The 17,537-nt window shown below is 35.5% G+C and overlaps 1 protein-coding gene across 3 annotated transcripts in view; it reads left to right on the top strand.

The window, feature by feature from the left end:
• mylka (myosin, light chain kinase a) overlaps positions 1-11,837 on the top strand; it is a 99,025-nt gene extending 87,188 nt beyond the window's left edge. For all 3 annotated transcript variants that reach the window (XM_088605574.1, XM_088605572.1, XM_088605573.1), the window contains 8 exons: positions 312-515; positions 2,758-2,975; positions 3,146-3,269; positions 5,594-5,746; positions 6,949-7,072; positions 7,827-7,950; positions 8,375-8,506; positions 9,368-11,837. In XM_088605574.1, the coding sequence (XP_088461700.1) occupies positions 312-515; positions 2,758-2,975; positions 3,146-3,269; positions 5,594-5,746; positions 6,949-7,072; positions 7,827-7,950; positions 8,375-8,506; positions 9,368-9,606 (1,318 nt within the window). In that variant the 3' untranslated portion in view covers positions 9,607-11,837. The remainder of the gene's footprint in view (positions 1-311; positions 516-2,757; positions 2,976-3,145; positions 3,270-5,593; positions 5,747-6,948; positions 7,073-7,826; positions 7,951-8,374; positions 8,507-9,367) is intronic.
• Positions 11,838-17,537: the final 5,700 nt, after the last annotated feature.

Raw genomic sequence — 17,537 nt, 5'->3', positions numbered from 1 at the left:
TGTAATATTCTAGGTGGAGGCATGTGTACAGTATGTCATGTCATTGTTGTCAGCAGGCAAAATTCAAGGTACTGTATATAGAAGGGATTCTATAAGAAAATCCAGATGATATGTAAATGTGTTTAGAGAAAAGATGGAAATGTTATGAAATAAACAATAAGGTTAAGAAAATGTAACAGCTTGACTGCAGTTCAGACCTAAAATCAGTAACCAGATGACTGGTGATCTGCGTAACTCAATGAGTTGCCTCTTTGCAAGTTCCACTGGATGGCAAATGATCTGTTTTTTATTGGATATTTGTTGTCTTTTAGGGGAAAATTTGGACAAGTGTTTAAACTATTTGAGAAGAAAACTGGAAAGGTTTGGGCAGGAAAGTTCATAAAAGCTTATTCAGCTAAAGATAAAGAAAATGTGAGGCAAGAAATTAGTATCATGAACTGCCTTCATCACCCTAAACTTGTCCAGTGTGTGGATGCCTTCGAAAGCAAATCTGACATTGTCATGGTTATGGAAATGTGAGTATTTTGTTCTTATATATCACTCCATACATGTCCATACATACAGTACTTATTAAATGTGTTTTTGATTGTTTTTAATCATTTTAATCACTAATCATTTACCAACTCATAATGTGATAAGCAAGTGACAAATGATCTCTAGTTATCATAGACATCTCCTGAATGGACTTAAAGGGTATATCAGGATTCAGAGGCCTCCAGTGGAATATTTTCCTTAAAACAGTGCTGCTTGCTTGGGGACTTGATGAAATATGATAACCTGTTTCATCAGCAGCAAATGTTGGGATAAGAATTTTTTTTTTCAGTTCAAGGACTATTGCCATGAATGTTCTAATAACATATGCATAAATATATTAAAATCCACAATATGAAATTATATCAATCAATATATAATTTTGCGTGGCCCTTTTTATATTTAATATTATAAATGGAGGAAAAGTAACTTAGGTGGTGTCTTTATGTCAGTGAAATGAAATCAGGTGTCCATTACACTTAAGAGGGAACTGGATAGGCGAACCCAACAAGTGTATTTTTACTGTCATCATTACTACTGACAGCATCCAGTCTTTTAGTCCAGCTATTTCAACTTGTTTTAAAACTGTTACAAGTCACATAGTCTCATATTTAAAGCAGTATTGGCTCTTTTGCTTCAGAAAGAATTGTCTTTAAATGATTGTCTAAAATGGTTAAAAAATGCATGAGCAGTTTAAATAAAAGCAGAGATTTCTTCCGCAACAATAAAAAATAATGTATCCCAAATGATAAGTGAAATAAAGAAGTTGTAACTTTGTAATACATTCTAGTTTTATCGCAATAATCACATTGAAGCAGGTCTTTTTTTATAACAAAAACCTCTTCCCAGCTTGGCTGTTACAACGATTGAGCTTGAACTAAGACTCCTGCACACGATTAATCTCGACCAAATATAGAAGACGATGTACTGATAAAAAACAGGGTAATCTGAAGAATTTCCTTTCTGGCATACCATTTGGAAAAAGCAGATCTGAATCTTTGCAAAGTTTTGCAGCCATTAATGACTGAAAAAAATCTTATTGGAATCCAAATCAAAAATCGATTGGCAGAATCGTACAGATAATGTTTTGTTTAGATCACATTTATTTTTTCTTGACCGTTTTATGTTAACCTGGTAATCCTTTAAATGTCCTTAGACTTCAGAAATATGTATGCTTTGCTGGTAAAACCTGAGCTTGTCCAAGGTATCCCTCACAGGAGCAGTGATTTTGCTTCTGGTTAACCATGATGTCTAAGATATTAGTAGAGCATGCATTCTGGGCTGAAGATGAATTTTATTCTGGAACAAAAACAGGACTATAGAGTAGAGCACTCAGGGTTATATCTCACTTTATTTGCTTCGTACATTATTAGTTTGTCTGCTGCAGGGGTAACAGAAAGTGCAAAACTGAAAGTAGCAAAGGCAGGATGTGCTTAGCTTAGCCCTGTATATGCTGAACTATAGTACCAAAGTGCAGGCCTATTACTGCAGATGTATCAGCAGAATTTGCACATAAGTAAATGAAAACATCCTATGAAACAGAAATCATTTTTAATGATAGAAGGAATAAAGCTACAGTACTTGTTAAATATGTAAAATATACAGCTAAAGTAATAGCCTGTTCTGCAATTCCTACAAGCTCTCAGTGAATGTGTAAATGAGCATGTTTTCATGGAACATAATACAAGATTTCTTCTTTTTACAACGGTAAATAAGTTCAAAATAATGTCTTCTATTTATTATTACAGGTTTTTATATACAGTAAATGATAGATCCAATGTGGACACAGCTTTTAATAACTTTGTCTATTTAATGATTGAATAAATCTTAGCATATACAGTATAATAAAAATAAATCAGACCTTTTACTCAACATACATTCATTGCAATCCTAGTACTATATGGTAGTTTTTTGTCTGTGGGAATCGTATTCTTTTTAAACACAAGCTGTCATCAACTTGTGAGTCTAATTTTTGAACTAACCTGCACCTTGCTCTGCAAACAGATGTAACTCATTTTAGTATGAGTTTTTTTTTTTTTTATGAAAATTGAAACTTTGCAATAATGTTGGGAATACTTCATTTGGGCTGTCTGAAAAACCTTTCGGAAATATGTTTTTTTAACAAATTGCTTGAATAAAATATAGAAGAATCAATTCCTTTATTATCCTTCTATTTGTTATGAAGATATCTGTAACTGTCATTGCATTACCTGTGCGCTTTTACAGGATTTCTGGAGGTGAGCTCTTTGAGAGGATTATTGATGAAGACTTTGAGTTAACAGAAAGAGAAGTCATCAAATACATGCTGCAGATAATTGATGGCGTCCGGTTCATCCACAAGCAAGGGATCGTCCATTTGGACCTGAAACCAGAGAACATCATGTGTGTGAATAAGACAGGAAGCAAAATCAAGCTGATTGATTTTGGACTTGCCCGGCGATTAGGTAATCAGCCCATTGCTACAAGCAGACACTTACTGTACAGTTGATACTCATAAGACACAATTTCATAGTGTGGTTGTCCACGCACTGCTTGTACAAAAGTGGCTTTGCTGTATCGCTAATCTTTTTAGAGCTACTTGGAAAGTTGTGTAATTCTTCTTTTTTTTTTGCAGAAAACTCATCTTCACTCAAAGTTCTTTTTGGAACGCCAGAATTTGTCGCCCCTGAAGTTATAAACTATGAACCGATTGGATATGCAACTGACATGTGGAGCATTGGAGTCATCTGCTACATCTTGTAAGTGAATGGGACCATAACCTTGAATTGCTCCTAACCTAAACCACAGAAGAAGCATTGTGACATAGAATTAATCACTACAAATATGCACCAGTTATTTTCCTTTATCTTGACACAAATCCCAGCAATTATTTTAAGCATACATAGTTATTTGGTCATGAACGATTTGTGTCCAAATGGAGAAACTGAGTATGTGTGCTGCATGTACAAGTGTATATGAATACAGAAGATTAATAGTCTCAATAGAAATAACAGTTCGTTACACAATGTTTCCTTCAGACCATCTGGGGACAACAGATTTCAGCAAAGGCTTAAAATTAATGATGTGCAAGATTTTGTGTCTCATTTACTGTTTTGAAAGAAGCACGCATACAGGCTCACATCTACCTAGGCTAAACATGCCAAAGCAATGTTGAAATTGCTGATAACATCTGCTACCTTTAGAGGAAAATAACATTTCAATAAGGAAACACTGGTTTTACATTGCACCTATAACATTTCTAAAAGATGATTACGGTGACTACTGAAATTTGTATTTTCAGTCTGTTCTTTTCTCAGTTTCATTTGAGTTTGGAGGGAGTGGAGATTATCGAATTGGTGGTGTTGATGGCATCTCATTGATGGCAATCTCCAGTTTATATTTTATCTAGTTTTAACATTGATAATCATTAACACCATTGGAGCCTTATTTATAGATGAAAAAGAATGATTAAAATCGCAGAAGGAGTTACATGAAACCCTCTTTGTGAAGCAACCAGTCGCATAAACCTCCCTAACTGTTTTTATTGTCCATGATTCTGATAGACTAGAACAAATGGTACTGTATGGGCATGAGTTCAGAAAACATTACTCTCCCTACTTCAGTACAGTTCTATTTTTTTTTTCATATTCAGAACATAATCTATAAAACTGTCCAAGTAGGATTGTATTAAATGAAACAGGCCTCTTAAGGTGCTTGACTTGCTTGGGAATGTACTGTACTTGGATTGTAAGTCATGCAGTTACAGTATGTGGATTGCAGTTTTAGTAGTGGAAGTACACTTTAAACAAAAAGCTAACGGAAACAGCAGAGGTGATTCAAGGAAAAGCTCCACACACTTAGAAAGTTCACAAAACATTGTCTGAGAGTACATGGTGTGGGCATTAAAAATCGAAATGGATGACATTCTGCAAACCTGTGATTAAAACCACTAGGAGGCTTTACAGGCTAAGCATAACTTCTGTTGTCTTGACCTTGACTGTCTGATTATTGCAACTCTGTCTGAATGGGTCAAGGAACTTGGTCACTTGAAGCATTTCCAAGTTGTTCTTTATTCTTGTGGAATATGTGAACTTAAAACATTCTTTGTACGCTAATAGTTTAGAAATTAAAAATGATGATTACAACATTAGAGTTTTACTTGTGCTTAGGACATATTTAAAAAAATAGCTGTTCACTTGTCTCATTAAAAAGTAAAAACAGTAAATGTTCCTGTTAAACTATTAATTCAGATGCAGTAGTGGTATTTTTATGTATTCAGGCAGCTGCAGTAGACTCACATCCAAGGCACTGTTTGATTCATCTTAATCAGTTTATTTTTTACATTCTTAGAACAAAATTGTTTCCACTGCAGGATGAACCTGTGCTGTTCCGTTATTACTGTAAATGGATATAGAAGAGCTGTGACTGCAGCGGCTCTGCCAGAGGGTGTTCTTCATATGAAACAAAAACATACACCAAATGTTTCCTTTAGAGCTGTAGCACAATCTCAGATTCAAATAAAAACAACAATATATTAATAAAATAGCTGCTGTGTCTAGCTCCTGGGCCATTGGAAAGTATGTAAAAACAGGAATTTTGAAAGAACATGGAGTTTCAGGTTTTGTTTTGGCATGAGATTTGCACAAAACAGGAGATTTGATTCTAAGAGTGATGTAAGACAAACCTCAAGGTTGATAAAAAGGAATAACCTGTGATGTTACTCCAACTGTGGGGCCACTTGAGGGCATCTTCAAACGGGCTCTCATCTATTTTCAGATGGAAATACCTACAAAATCAAATATTTTGGAGTGCTTAGGAAATAACTCCTAGATTGATGGCAAGGAACCTAATACCTTTTTAGAGAAAACTCGTTAGTAACCTCAGTATTTGTAAAGTACTTATCATAATATTCCTAATATACATTTATAATATTATAATGCATAATTAGAATGTTTTTGATTAATTTCAACTATGAATGTGAATGAAAATCTAAGTTTGTATTCCTGTAGCATGTTTGCTATGCCTTTTCCTTTAGACTTAATATTTAATTAATCTTGCCTGATAAAGTCCTTTTTCCTTCCAGGGTCAGTGGGCTTTCTCCGTTCATGGGAGACAATGACAACGAAACGTTGTCCAACGTTACTTCTGCTACGTGGGATTTTGATGATGAAGCCTTTGATGAAATTTCTGATGATGCCAAGGATTTCATTAGCAGCCTTTTAAAAAAGGACATGAAGTAAGCTTAATTTATCTTTCAGTTACTGTATGTTCACCGTGTTCCTTTTTCGGTATTAAAGTTCTGTCATGTGACTTCCCGTAAACTTGCCTTTGTCCAGTTATGTTTCCCAGTTAAAGATGCTAAAAATCTGCCATTTACAAAATAGGCCTGAGCTGTTTTTGTCTAAACATTTCACCTGCTTTGTGTTTTGCCCCTTCAATACCTCAAGTTACGTGTAACACTGATCACTAACCCCAGTGCCTGTTTAACACACACCAACAGTATACCAACTTATTTGGGTGAATGTGATTATTGCTGAACAAAAGAATGTTGACTTTTTCCAACAACTGGAGAGGTGGCTTACAATTACCACAAAAGCGATATTAACAAAAATAGTTAGGACTAACAGTAATGAAAAAATCATTCTACTCCCAGAAAAAAAAGGACAGGTCTTGCTTATTTGGGATCCAGCAAAGAAACAATGAGATGGTAATTGCTTTTTAAAAGGAGTTATGATATCATAAAATAATTGTCAAAAAAGCAGAACACTATATTGTAGAGAATGTAAATTAAACTTTATAATAATTAATACACTGAGGCACTAGTGGACTAAAGTTAAATAAATAAAATGCAATATAATGGGATCATTAATGGAATCATTCAAAGATCATTTTGGGTTCCATCTTTCGCACAAGACGTTAAACCAAGGTCCTGACTCTCAGTGGTCATTAAAGACCCCTGGGAGTAGGGAGTTATCCCAGTGTCTGGGCCAAATTTCCCCCCTTGGCTTTTACCACGGCCTCCAAGTTGTCCCCATGTATGATTGGCTTGCACTTGCCCTGTGATGGACTGGCGTCCCATCCAGGGTGTACCCTGCCTTGCGCTCGTTGCTTGCTGGGTAGGTTCTGGCTTCCTGCGACACCGTATGGTATAAAGCAGTTTGTCAAATTACATGACATGACATTGCTAAAGCAAACTAAATATTACTTCTAAATGAAAAGTAATTGCAGAAATTTGTACATTGTGCTATGTTGCAATCATAAAAATAATAGAAATCGTGCATTTTTTGGTACTGTATGTTATTCATGGAGATTTACTGAAAATGTCCATTTCATCAATTCACTCTTTGATCAAGTTATCGTGATCTTTTTTCTCTCTTGTGTTCTGTTCTAGCATAAGTTGGGAGAGCTTCTTTATCTTTCTGGGTTCTTTCATCTTAGGCGCCGATTGACGTGTGATCAGTGCCAACAGCATCCATGGCTGAAACAAGACACGAAGAACATGGAGGCCAAAAAACTGTCAAAAGAGAGGATGAAGAAATACCTTCTGAAGAGGAAATGGCAGGTGATTCTTAAACCCTCATTTGGTTATTGGAATAAGCCCGTGGTTTCAAGACTTTGTTGAAGCCACGTAAAAGCAAATGCAGCAACTCCTATGTGGGTGTCTTAACATTAATTCTGTCTGGAACACACTGCGTTATACATCACTCACTTTACTTTGTTATTTTTAATTATGTGTGACTTATATTCCATTGCCCTTTTTCCCCCCAAAATGCAAAAAAAAAAAAAACAGGATAAAGGTCTGGGCTGTCTTATTCTCTTAAATCTGGAATAAAAAGGTACCCGTTTCATTAGGCATCATCTGTGTTACTTGTGTCGTTTCTTGCTTGTTTTTTGCCGTGATAGACACCTAACCGTTGTAATGCGGTATTTCATTATAAATGCATCTTGGACCTTCCTGTGCCCCGAAGTTTAAGATGAAAACAATCAAAATGTACTTTACCAAAGGTGTCTCAAATCTTTCTGAGCTGATTAGAGGTCTGGGGAAATGAGTAAATACATTATACATTGGCTGAAAGCTCTCCTCACCATTATGAACAGCTGCTGTTTTACAAAATCCAGCATAAAACTGTCTCATCTGTTAAATTTTGAAGCACATTTTACATATTTGTAATATCAAACATCCAATACCATTTTGGGGGAAAAATACAAATGGAGAGTGATTTAATTCCAGCCCTTGCTTATTTTGGACATTAGGTTTTGTGGTGTTCCTTTTTTTTCTTGTTCCTTGTTCTAATAATATAAAGATTTTTTTTTAGAAAACTGGTCATGCAGTGAGAGCCATCAGCAGACTCTCTTCTATGGCAATGATATCAGGCCTAAGTGGAAAAAAGGGGGGTTCTCCCACAAGCCCGCCAATCTCAGACAGGCTGGAAACAGAAGGTACCATAGCAACTGCCTTTTTTTTCTGCTCACAAATATTTAAAATTAATAATGTGAACTCATTGACACTATGATACTACTTGGCTTGCAGTTTGCTATATTAGTGCTTCTGCAGCTCTCTGTCTTTGCAATAACCTTGAGCCTAGAGGATCAGACATACAAAGAGGGGAATTAAAAATGGACTGATTCTCAGATCCTGTTATTTTTCTGTGCGCGACTGCTTAATTAGTTTAATAATACAGTCTGTATATACATCTTCCTAGGACTTACGTTTCAGTCACTCATGCCCATTTTAAGAAATCATGGTGTCGCCAGTATTCAATCAGCTAGTCTGTGTTTTCTATGTGTCCTTGCTAGGTCATTTAATCATTTATGGTAAATTTCCATGTCTTTAACTTACTATGATCTCTGCTGATTTATACAGAGGATGTGGCCCAGGAATTTCTGGAGTCTGTGGTGGAAGAACGACCCCATGTCAAGCCATATTTCAGCCAGATTATTAAAGATGTTGAAGTGGTGGAAGGGAGCGCTGCTCGATTTGACTGCAAGATTGAGGGTAATGTTCCAAAAAACAATTTCTGTATTCTAATACTGGCACATGGCTGCAGAATTTCTTTTTTTTTTAATTTATGAGCTCAGTTTTTGTCAGCACTCTATCTCAGAGGGTCAGATTTTAATATTTTAATTTTATAGTTAAACACACTTTATAATGCTTAATGGAGGCTTCTGGTGTCGTAATGAAGTGTTGATTTTGACATGGATGGTAATTAAAAAAGGGAAAATTCCTGTCGTGCAATTGCTGCAGTCATTGTCAGGCCATAGGACTGAAATTACATAATACCCAGCGTAAGTGAAGCAGCAAAACTAGCTGCAGTTGATATAGCTGAAATAATGATCAGTCATTATATTTTAGAATGATCATAAATTAGTGTTGACTGGAAGGGCATTACCATTTATTATTGTGTTATACTTTTTAAAGCAGGCCATCCCAAATAGTTTTATGTCTGTTTCACAATGAGAAACTACCGTCACTTTTTATCCTTGGAAAAGGGATGATGAATGCACCACAGCTCAGTGAGTGCACTGTGCATTGAAATGCCTCTCGTTTTATTTAGGTCAGCTGTGATGCAATGTAGCGCTTGCATCCAGGCCATTAAGTTAATCCGTTTGATCCCAGTTGTTTCCCCACTTTACGGAAGGCTTTGCTCTTGATGACCTGCTCATTCCATAACATATTTCATGTGTAAAGCTAAGAAGAATTAGAAATAATTGTTTGAAATAGCTTTCCAAAAACCATCAGGCTTGACTGGGATAAGGTTATGCAGGATGTCCAATTAATTTCTGTTTGACAGCTTTTCCAAATAAATATAAAGTGAGGAGGTAATTGATCCTTATGGCATTTGTTATATGATTGCAGGCTACCCTGATCCAGTAGTAGTATGGTATAAAGACGACCAGCCCATTAAAGAAACACGACACTTCCAGATCGACTACGATGAAGAGGGGAATTGCTGTCTGGTTATTTCGGATGTCTCGGGTGATGACGATGCCAAATACACCTGCAAGGCTGTGAACAGCCTGGGAGAGGTCACATGCACAGCCGAGCTCATTGTGGAGGTCATGGGGGAGGAAGAAGAGGAGGAGGAGGAAGAATGAGTGAAAACGACTTCACTCTTTTAATCTTACGGGCTGCTTTGTAACACACTCACCTTCTTAAAAAGACTGACTAACAGACAAACATGCTAGGAACACTCTTCGCTACGGTCATGCACTTTTGTTTTCTTATTTAACAGTAATAACAGATATCAAATGTTGAATGTAAAAATTATACAAATGGTGACATCATCAACATTCCGACTGTTGTTTGAGTCTGGGAAGCAGTGTGTAAAGCAGTTTTTAATTTGCTTGTAATCAAATTCTTTAAGGAAAACAAAAGGATGGGGAAATTAATGGTTTCAAGAGGGGGGATTGTTTTTACTATCAACATAATGATGTTTGGTATTACGAGGTGTTTTTATTTTTTGGGAATTTCTATTATTTTGAACTATTTTAACACTGCAACCCATATTGTAGTTTATACGTCAGTTGTGAAATATTCAAGCATGCAGCTACTTTTTATCCAACGTCACCTCCATCTCTCCAAATGCAAATACATATTAAAGGACTAGGCATTAAATAAAGTGACACTATTGTAGATGTATGTAGAACATATTTCTAATTTCTTTTTTTTAATAAAAATGTATGCGTTTGACAAACTACAGTTTGCAAGTAATGAGAACACTACAATTGTAGTTGCTCACTGTTCCAGAATAAATGTTATCACAAAGCATGTTGTTTGTACTATGAATGATAGAATTGGGATTTATATTGAGTGTTCAAGATGAATGAGAGCAGACATATTAGTATATTCAGAAAAGTCAAACTGAAAGTTTGATAAGTATGACAGGGTGACACTGTTGCAATTTAATTATTTTTTTCTTAATATGGATTAAACAATTTTGGACTTGTATTTTTAATGTATCTGGCACAAAAATGCTGTTTTTTTAGAAAATATTAGGTTCGGCCCTTACCTAACAATTAATCAAAAACTTTATCCATGGGCACAAATTACAATCCAGTACCTGGTGCTGAGTCTGATGAGTAATAGAAAATGATCCCAGGCAAAGGCAAAGCTATCGTGAAGAACTGGGTTAGTAATCTCTGATGTGTGGATGAGACAAATGTTTATGTGATGCAGGGCTTTGTCAAATTTTAAGTTATCTTTATGTGTTTAAAATTTGCTTATCATGTGAAATAATCTGAAACATATTTGACAAATTATAAAATGGTTTTCAATAGAATCCGTCTTAGTTGTGACTGTGAGAAATATTGTACAGCTGACAATTGAGGTCAGTCTCTGGGCTTTTATTTTTGGGGGATTTTCTTCTCCACTCTCACAAATATGTAAGTGCATTCTGAACAGAACAAAATCTGTTTGCTTTAGGAAATGCTACTCACTGCTTCACATTGATCTTTTTATTAAATTATGAGCTTTGTGTACAGGCTTATTAAGTTAACTGACATATGATGGTATATATATGCTTAGACGATGCATTTTATGAATTATTCAGTAATAATGGAAATGAGTACACTGGTGTTGTGTATTTTTGCACATTGAACATTATGAACCTGAAAATATGTCAGTATATTGTTAGGTAGGCTTTTTATACAGAAGGGATTATATAATGAAATGAGCTTCCATAGTATTATCTTTGAACACTTACCCAAAGAAAGAAAACTACATACATTGTATAAGAGATTTATTTTGAACCTCTAAATATTATTCGGATGTTCTGCATTAAATATTCAAATTATTGTGATTAAGATTGGATTAGAACATACCGTATATATATTTTACAAAGAACACCTTTCACGTTTATGGGTTTTAAAAGCACGCTATCACTATGAATTATAGTGATATTAACAAACTCTGTCAGTCTGTCTGAAAGATTCTGATTTTGGAGTGTGTAAAATGAATGGAAACATCCGTTTTGTCATCAACATGACATAGTTAACTTTGTCCAGGTCAGATTTTGCTAATATTCATTCTGATTAATGCCGTTTATAAAACACACACTTGTGAAACAAATGTAGATTCATTCATATTTTTGTATGTTGGATTCTATTGTTAATATGAAAAGTTCAGTGAGTTTTCTACAACCTACAAAAAGAATTCTAGCAGATGAAAAGAGCATTATGAATGCAGTATGAGGTAATATTGATAGAGGTTTATGCCTGAAGAAATAATTTGTTTAGGCCTAAACATATGAATTTCTATATGGTTATAAAAGTATGTATAAGCAACGCCTAGAAACCTGATAACTATCATTAAATTAGTCCTGAAGGAAGCAATGAGCATACTTTTCTTGCAGTTTTTTTAAAATTAAATTATACTTCTAAGCTTGTATTTCCAGCCTTAATCTTTTTATTTTTAAATGGGTGACATGACGCATACTCACATTTTAGCTTGTTTTAAGGAACTGACCAACAAAGGATTTTTTGTTATACGTGGAAATGTTGTGTTTGTGAGAGCTTTTGATCTCGCCCTTAATCATTCCGGATTGGAGCAAAGATCACATGTGCAGTGATTAATCTGAGATCTTGCACATTTTAAACTGTGAAAAAAAAAAAAACTTCTGTCTCTCATTTTTCCTGGGTTTCATTTTATCACATGGTTCTTTACTAGCTAGTCACAAGAGGAACTATTTATGGCATTTTCTCCAGGCTAATAAAAGCTTATAACTGATTCAAACGGTGTGTGAAGTACACTAACCACAAATTATCATCAATATAATAACAATAGTAATTGTTATCATTAATATGATTAATAATACAGCACTTGTCACACCAAAGTTACCAAAGTGATTTACATATAGGTGCAGACCTACTTCATCCACTAAAGAGTGCAGTAATGTGCCACAAGGGTCGCTAAGCAAGTAAAGAAGTGAGATATTATGCATTAAATCTTACTATCAACTAGATGCCTGCAAACAGACGAACTAAATGGTCCAAACGGCACCCTGCAGTTTCAAACCTGACATTATTTTTTTTGTATGTGTAAAAATGCTTTCAGCCACTAGATGTCACTAGGTTCCTTAATACTCCATGCTTCGGCTATATTAAAGCAGCAATTAACCATATGTATTTTTGAAAATACTCTTTTTTTTTTTACTTCAAAAAATTGATTCCACTCTGAGAATAGTTTACAAAGCTCCCGAGGAATGATTGGTTCTTCAAGTATGTATTATTTCTTAAAGTGAAAACGGAAAATGGACCTGTAGTCAAATGGAAAGTTAAAGTAGAGCAGAACTCATAGTCCTCAAATTCCATGGAAATCCCCATGACGTAAGCCCCACCTTCATGTGAAGCATGGGATCCTCTGGGACTATATACCATATGTCTTTTGACCTCCTACACTTACATGTTTTCTGTTATTCAGTCTTTGTATTGTACCACGCATTCAAAAGGGTTACAAAGTTGATGTAACTTAGAAACACATTTTAATACATAGTACTGTATTTTAAAAGTGCAATATTCAATTACAGTACACTTATAAAAATCTGTAAAATGTTAATTGGAAATCTAATCATTATAAAATGTCCATCCATCCATCTTCTCACTGCTCCATCCAATTCAGGGTTGAGGAGGAGCAAGAAAACAATGGGCATGGGTGGGATATACCCCTGCTCACCAGTCCATCACAGCACACATAGAATAGACTCACACACACTCATTGACTTAGGGTCATTTTTCCCAGAAGCAGTTTAACCCATCGGTATGCCTTTGGACTTTCGGAGGAAACTAGAGCACCTAAAGGAAACCCACATTCAGGAAGAGAACATACAAAGTCCACACAGACAGCACCCCAGCTCTGATATTGAACCCAGGGCCCCAGTGCTCCAAGGCAGCAGTAGTAACCACTGCACCACCATGCCACCACCTTATAAAATGGAGCTATGAAAAATAGTATGAAACAATTTTTTTACAAAGATTGGAGGGGACCTACAAATACAGCTGAGTGCTTACTAGAGATACTGTACGTGAAGAACTTCCACCATATTTGCTCTCTTGCAACAACATTGATTTATTAAAAAACTACATGTGCTTGACGTTGTTTCACCATTTTGTGCATTGGTAACAAAAACCTATTTCTTTCTCTGGAGAATGTTAGAAGAAATGACTTATCTTGACACACAGGAACTACTTCTCAGGCCTGCAATGGTACTGAATCCTGACTGAAACACTAATGTTTAGAACAATGATAGCTCCAGGCATAGGCTGGTTTAGGCCCGAGTTCACAATGTACTCTCTGTGTGTCAGATATTTTTTCTTGGTCTATGAACACTGCTTCCTTTGGAAGTTTCTGGCCAAATTTAGAAACATCTGTGAATGTTCCTGTGAGATCCCCAACATAAAGATATTATTGTACTGATTTTTATTTTTGGCATCTGTTTGGCATTTCACAACTTTGTTGCAGTCAACTTTGGACTTTTTTAAGTTTGGAATGTTTTCAGTCTACCTAAGTCCACAGTTCATCTGTTTGTAGGATTCTCCCAATAGATCAGAAATAGCCTAGCATCACATTGACTAAAGTAGTTCAGTCATTGTTCCTAAAGTTTGTATTCCCTTCAATTCAAATCAGCAGAGTTTTGGAAATGATCTTTTTCTTCTATTCCTCTTTCCATCCAGTTGCTGTGTTTAAAATAATAGCTTTATACCTGCTAAATGCAATTTATATGAGAATCTTAATCCTATGTTGTTAGGGTGGTGCCATTGATTTTGGAACTGCATTGAATTCAGTTACAGGTACCTCCATTTCTGTGGAGAGAACTTATGTTTGTGTAATTATAGCGTTAAAAGGGTAGATGAGTTTTTTTTTTCAAGTTGCATCAGAAGTAAAACAATAGACAAAATAATGTCAGTTTTTCATCAGTAGAATTTACACATATCTTTGGTCAGCGTGCAGTTAATGTTCTGTTCAAGTTTGTATTTAATACAGCTGAGACGTTTGCAGATATGCTTTTTAATTTTACATTGTTAACTATCAAAAAGAGCGATGGTGGTAAGGAATCCATGTGCACTTTTAACATCAATTCCCAAGTCTGGTTGGCCATTACCACATTTACCAAGCACCTGAGCCCAGCTCTTTCATTAAAACAGAATTTTACAGCTGAGCTCCCCAACTATGGGGAGAATTAAGGAGAGTTATATTTCTGATTAGACAACACAGGTTCCTGAAAATTCAGCATTTATTTTTAAAGGATATAAATTATAATGTATTTGTGCCGAATAATGCACATTGTATTCTGCATATTATGTCCAAACTAAAGGAATTACGTTTTTTCAGACATAATAAATTAGGTGTTTTTGTTGTTGGATAAAGACATGAACATACCAGGATCAAAACCAATAATATTTCAGAAGAGAACAACTATCCTGTGTCTCTGGAGAAAATAAGGATGGCAAGTAGAGTACAAATAAATATAAAAATCAGTGCTAGCTGAAGAATGGAATTGTGATGTTACCATTATGTTGACAAAAATCAAAGTGGATTTTCTATTGCAAGGTTTGTTCTGTTTTGGTAATTTAGTACCCTGGCTATATATTGATTTCTGTGAAGTGGTAGGTCTAGTTACATGTATAATAACCATAATCTTATCAGTTTTCTGCTTATCTGAATAATTTGTTAAAGAGTCTCTATGTTGATATGATATTTGCAGTTCTGTTTGAATCTGATTACTGAGTAACAATCAACTTATCTAACAAGAGCTGGAGCGATGTTTATTTATTGTGAAATTAATGTTAATTGGACATACAGCTCAATAAGTAGAACTTATCTGTCATAATGAACAAAATAGTTTTCTGAGTCTAGAGTGAACAAGTGATATTTAAATATTTTAATCAATGAATTAACATAATAATGAACAAATAAACAAACCAATTAATAAATAGGGTTTATATAATGCTATTTATCCAAAATCTGTTACATAAAGAAGAGGACCCACTTCATCCACCACTGAAGTGCAGCAGCTGCTTGGATGACATGCAACATTCATTATGGACCATCAGCCCCAGAGCAAAGATCAAAAGTGAGAAATTCCTTCATCGTTTCATTTGAGAGGGAATTTTAGGTAGACCAGATTGTGCAATCCCAGATTGGAATTTAGCTGGGACACCAAGGTTAATTCCCTTAATCTTAAAAGTGTCTTGGGATCTTTAATGACCAAGTAGTCAGGATCCCGGTTTAATGTCTCATCTGAAGAAAACTGCCTCCTACAGCCCAATGTGCCCTGTCACCACACAATTAACTGGTTGGAAGCTCTGGTCCAGAGAGAAGAATGCTACCTATTTAAATCTTCACCACTTACAGCAACAACCTGGATCTCTTACAGATCTCCCACCCCCAGTACTGGCTAGGCCCAGACTTGCTTATCTTCTAGAATCAGATGTGATCAGGCTAGAAGGTGGTAACAACTTCAATGAAATTTTTTCAATTATGTTTTTTTGATACAGATTTTAAAAGCGGCTCCCTCAGATCACATAAATATTTGAGTCACTAAATTCAGACTATATCTCACAATTGCTGTGCTGGATTTGCCAATCAAGTCAATTTTTATTGTGAATTGATGTTAAAAAAGGAAAAGAAATGATAATACAATACATGCTCTGAGACTTTCTGTTTTCAGACAATGACTTCTCGGAACTCTTGCAGCACCTATTTTGTTCATTCTGTTTTTTAAAATATAACAATAGCCACAGAATCTGGAAGTTTAAATACTTCTAATTCGATGCTAAACATCATCTGTATTTTTATCTGCCTGTCGTTCTGGTACGTGGCAGAATATGCTGGATACCAGACCCATCTGTAATTTTAAACACTGTGAGGTCACAGTGAGCAGTGTTTCATCCTTTTGTGTACTTAGCCATCCAGCCTCACCGCCCTATTAAATCAGTCTTTGCTCTCATTTTCCATTTCCAAAAAACATTACATCTGTTGGATGTCTTTGGCAAAACCTGTTCCCAGCTGATGTCATTTGCAGAAGGGATTTGTGTGGACTCCACCCTGTAAGAAATAGAGAAAGCTCGATTATTACCTCAAGAAATAACCACAAAATCCAAGTAATAGTTTCCCAGTGGCTGGTCTTTAATTTTGCTATTATGATTGAGAGACCCATAAAGGTGGAAACGACGTTTAGTTTTACAAACTAATTTAGAAAAGAAAAGCTAAGAAATTGCAAAGACAAACGTTAATTGTGTCTGTTGTGGGATTGTGGGGGATAAGGGAAGTCTGTGAGCCTGGAACAAGATACCCAGCCATGTTTTTGAAGTCGATACCCTGGTTTCTTTCTAGAAACAGCTGGAAGAGATCCTTGGATCAATTAACTACTAACTACAAAACTGGCTAGATGGGCCAAATGACTTCCTTTTCTTTGTAACCTTTCTTATGTTGTTACTGTATGTAGAATACTGTTAATTTGAAACTTCATTAAATGTAAAATAAAAGTTCTAGGAAATCTGGATTTGTGTAATGCTATTTTATCTTTAGGCATCTCTCTATTTTTTAAACCTGTTTTCCTGCTCTTCGCTTCTTGTGTCTCCATAGTAGCATTTACAGTACATGTCAATGTCCTGCTTTTAAAGATCAGCTCTTTCAATTCTCCATATCTTACTGTAGTTCGCCAGTAGAAAAGAGGAAGACTCAGAGCCACACCTTTGACACAATGTCTGGAGTACTATCAGACAATTACAAAATTGGGTGTTTTTTTTCCTTTTCATGGGAAATATAGACCAAGATATAGACCAATACATTACATCTTGGACATACCCACCAATGGTCACTTTGCATTGGTAGATACACAAAGCCCCTGGCAGACAGAATGTAGTCTGTTTGGAATTTACTAATTTGTGGGTGGGTTGAAGATTTAATCTGAAACTCAAGTATTTTCCCCCAATAGCTATAAGACCCTATGAAATTATCAGATGGTTTACAATGACCTGCCAAACCTGTATTTCATCCTGCAGACTCAAATAAGTAAAAAGACTCCGCT

This window comes from Lepisosteus platostomus, chromosome 14, assembly GCF_059453375.1.
Source record: "Lepisosteus platostomus isolate fLepPlt1 chromosome 14, fLepPlt1.hap1, whole genome shotgun sequence".
In the NCBI taxonomy this organism is placed as follows: domain Eukaryota; kingdom Metazoa; phylum Chordata; class Actinopteri; order Semionotiformes; family Lepisosteidae; genus Lepisosteus; species Lepisosteus platostomus.
This window is presented reverse-complemented; position numbering and strand designations above follow the sequence as displayed.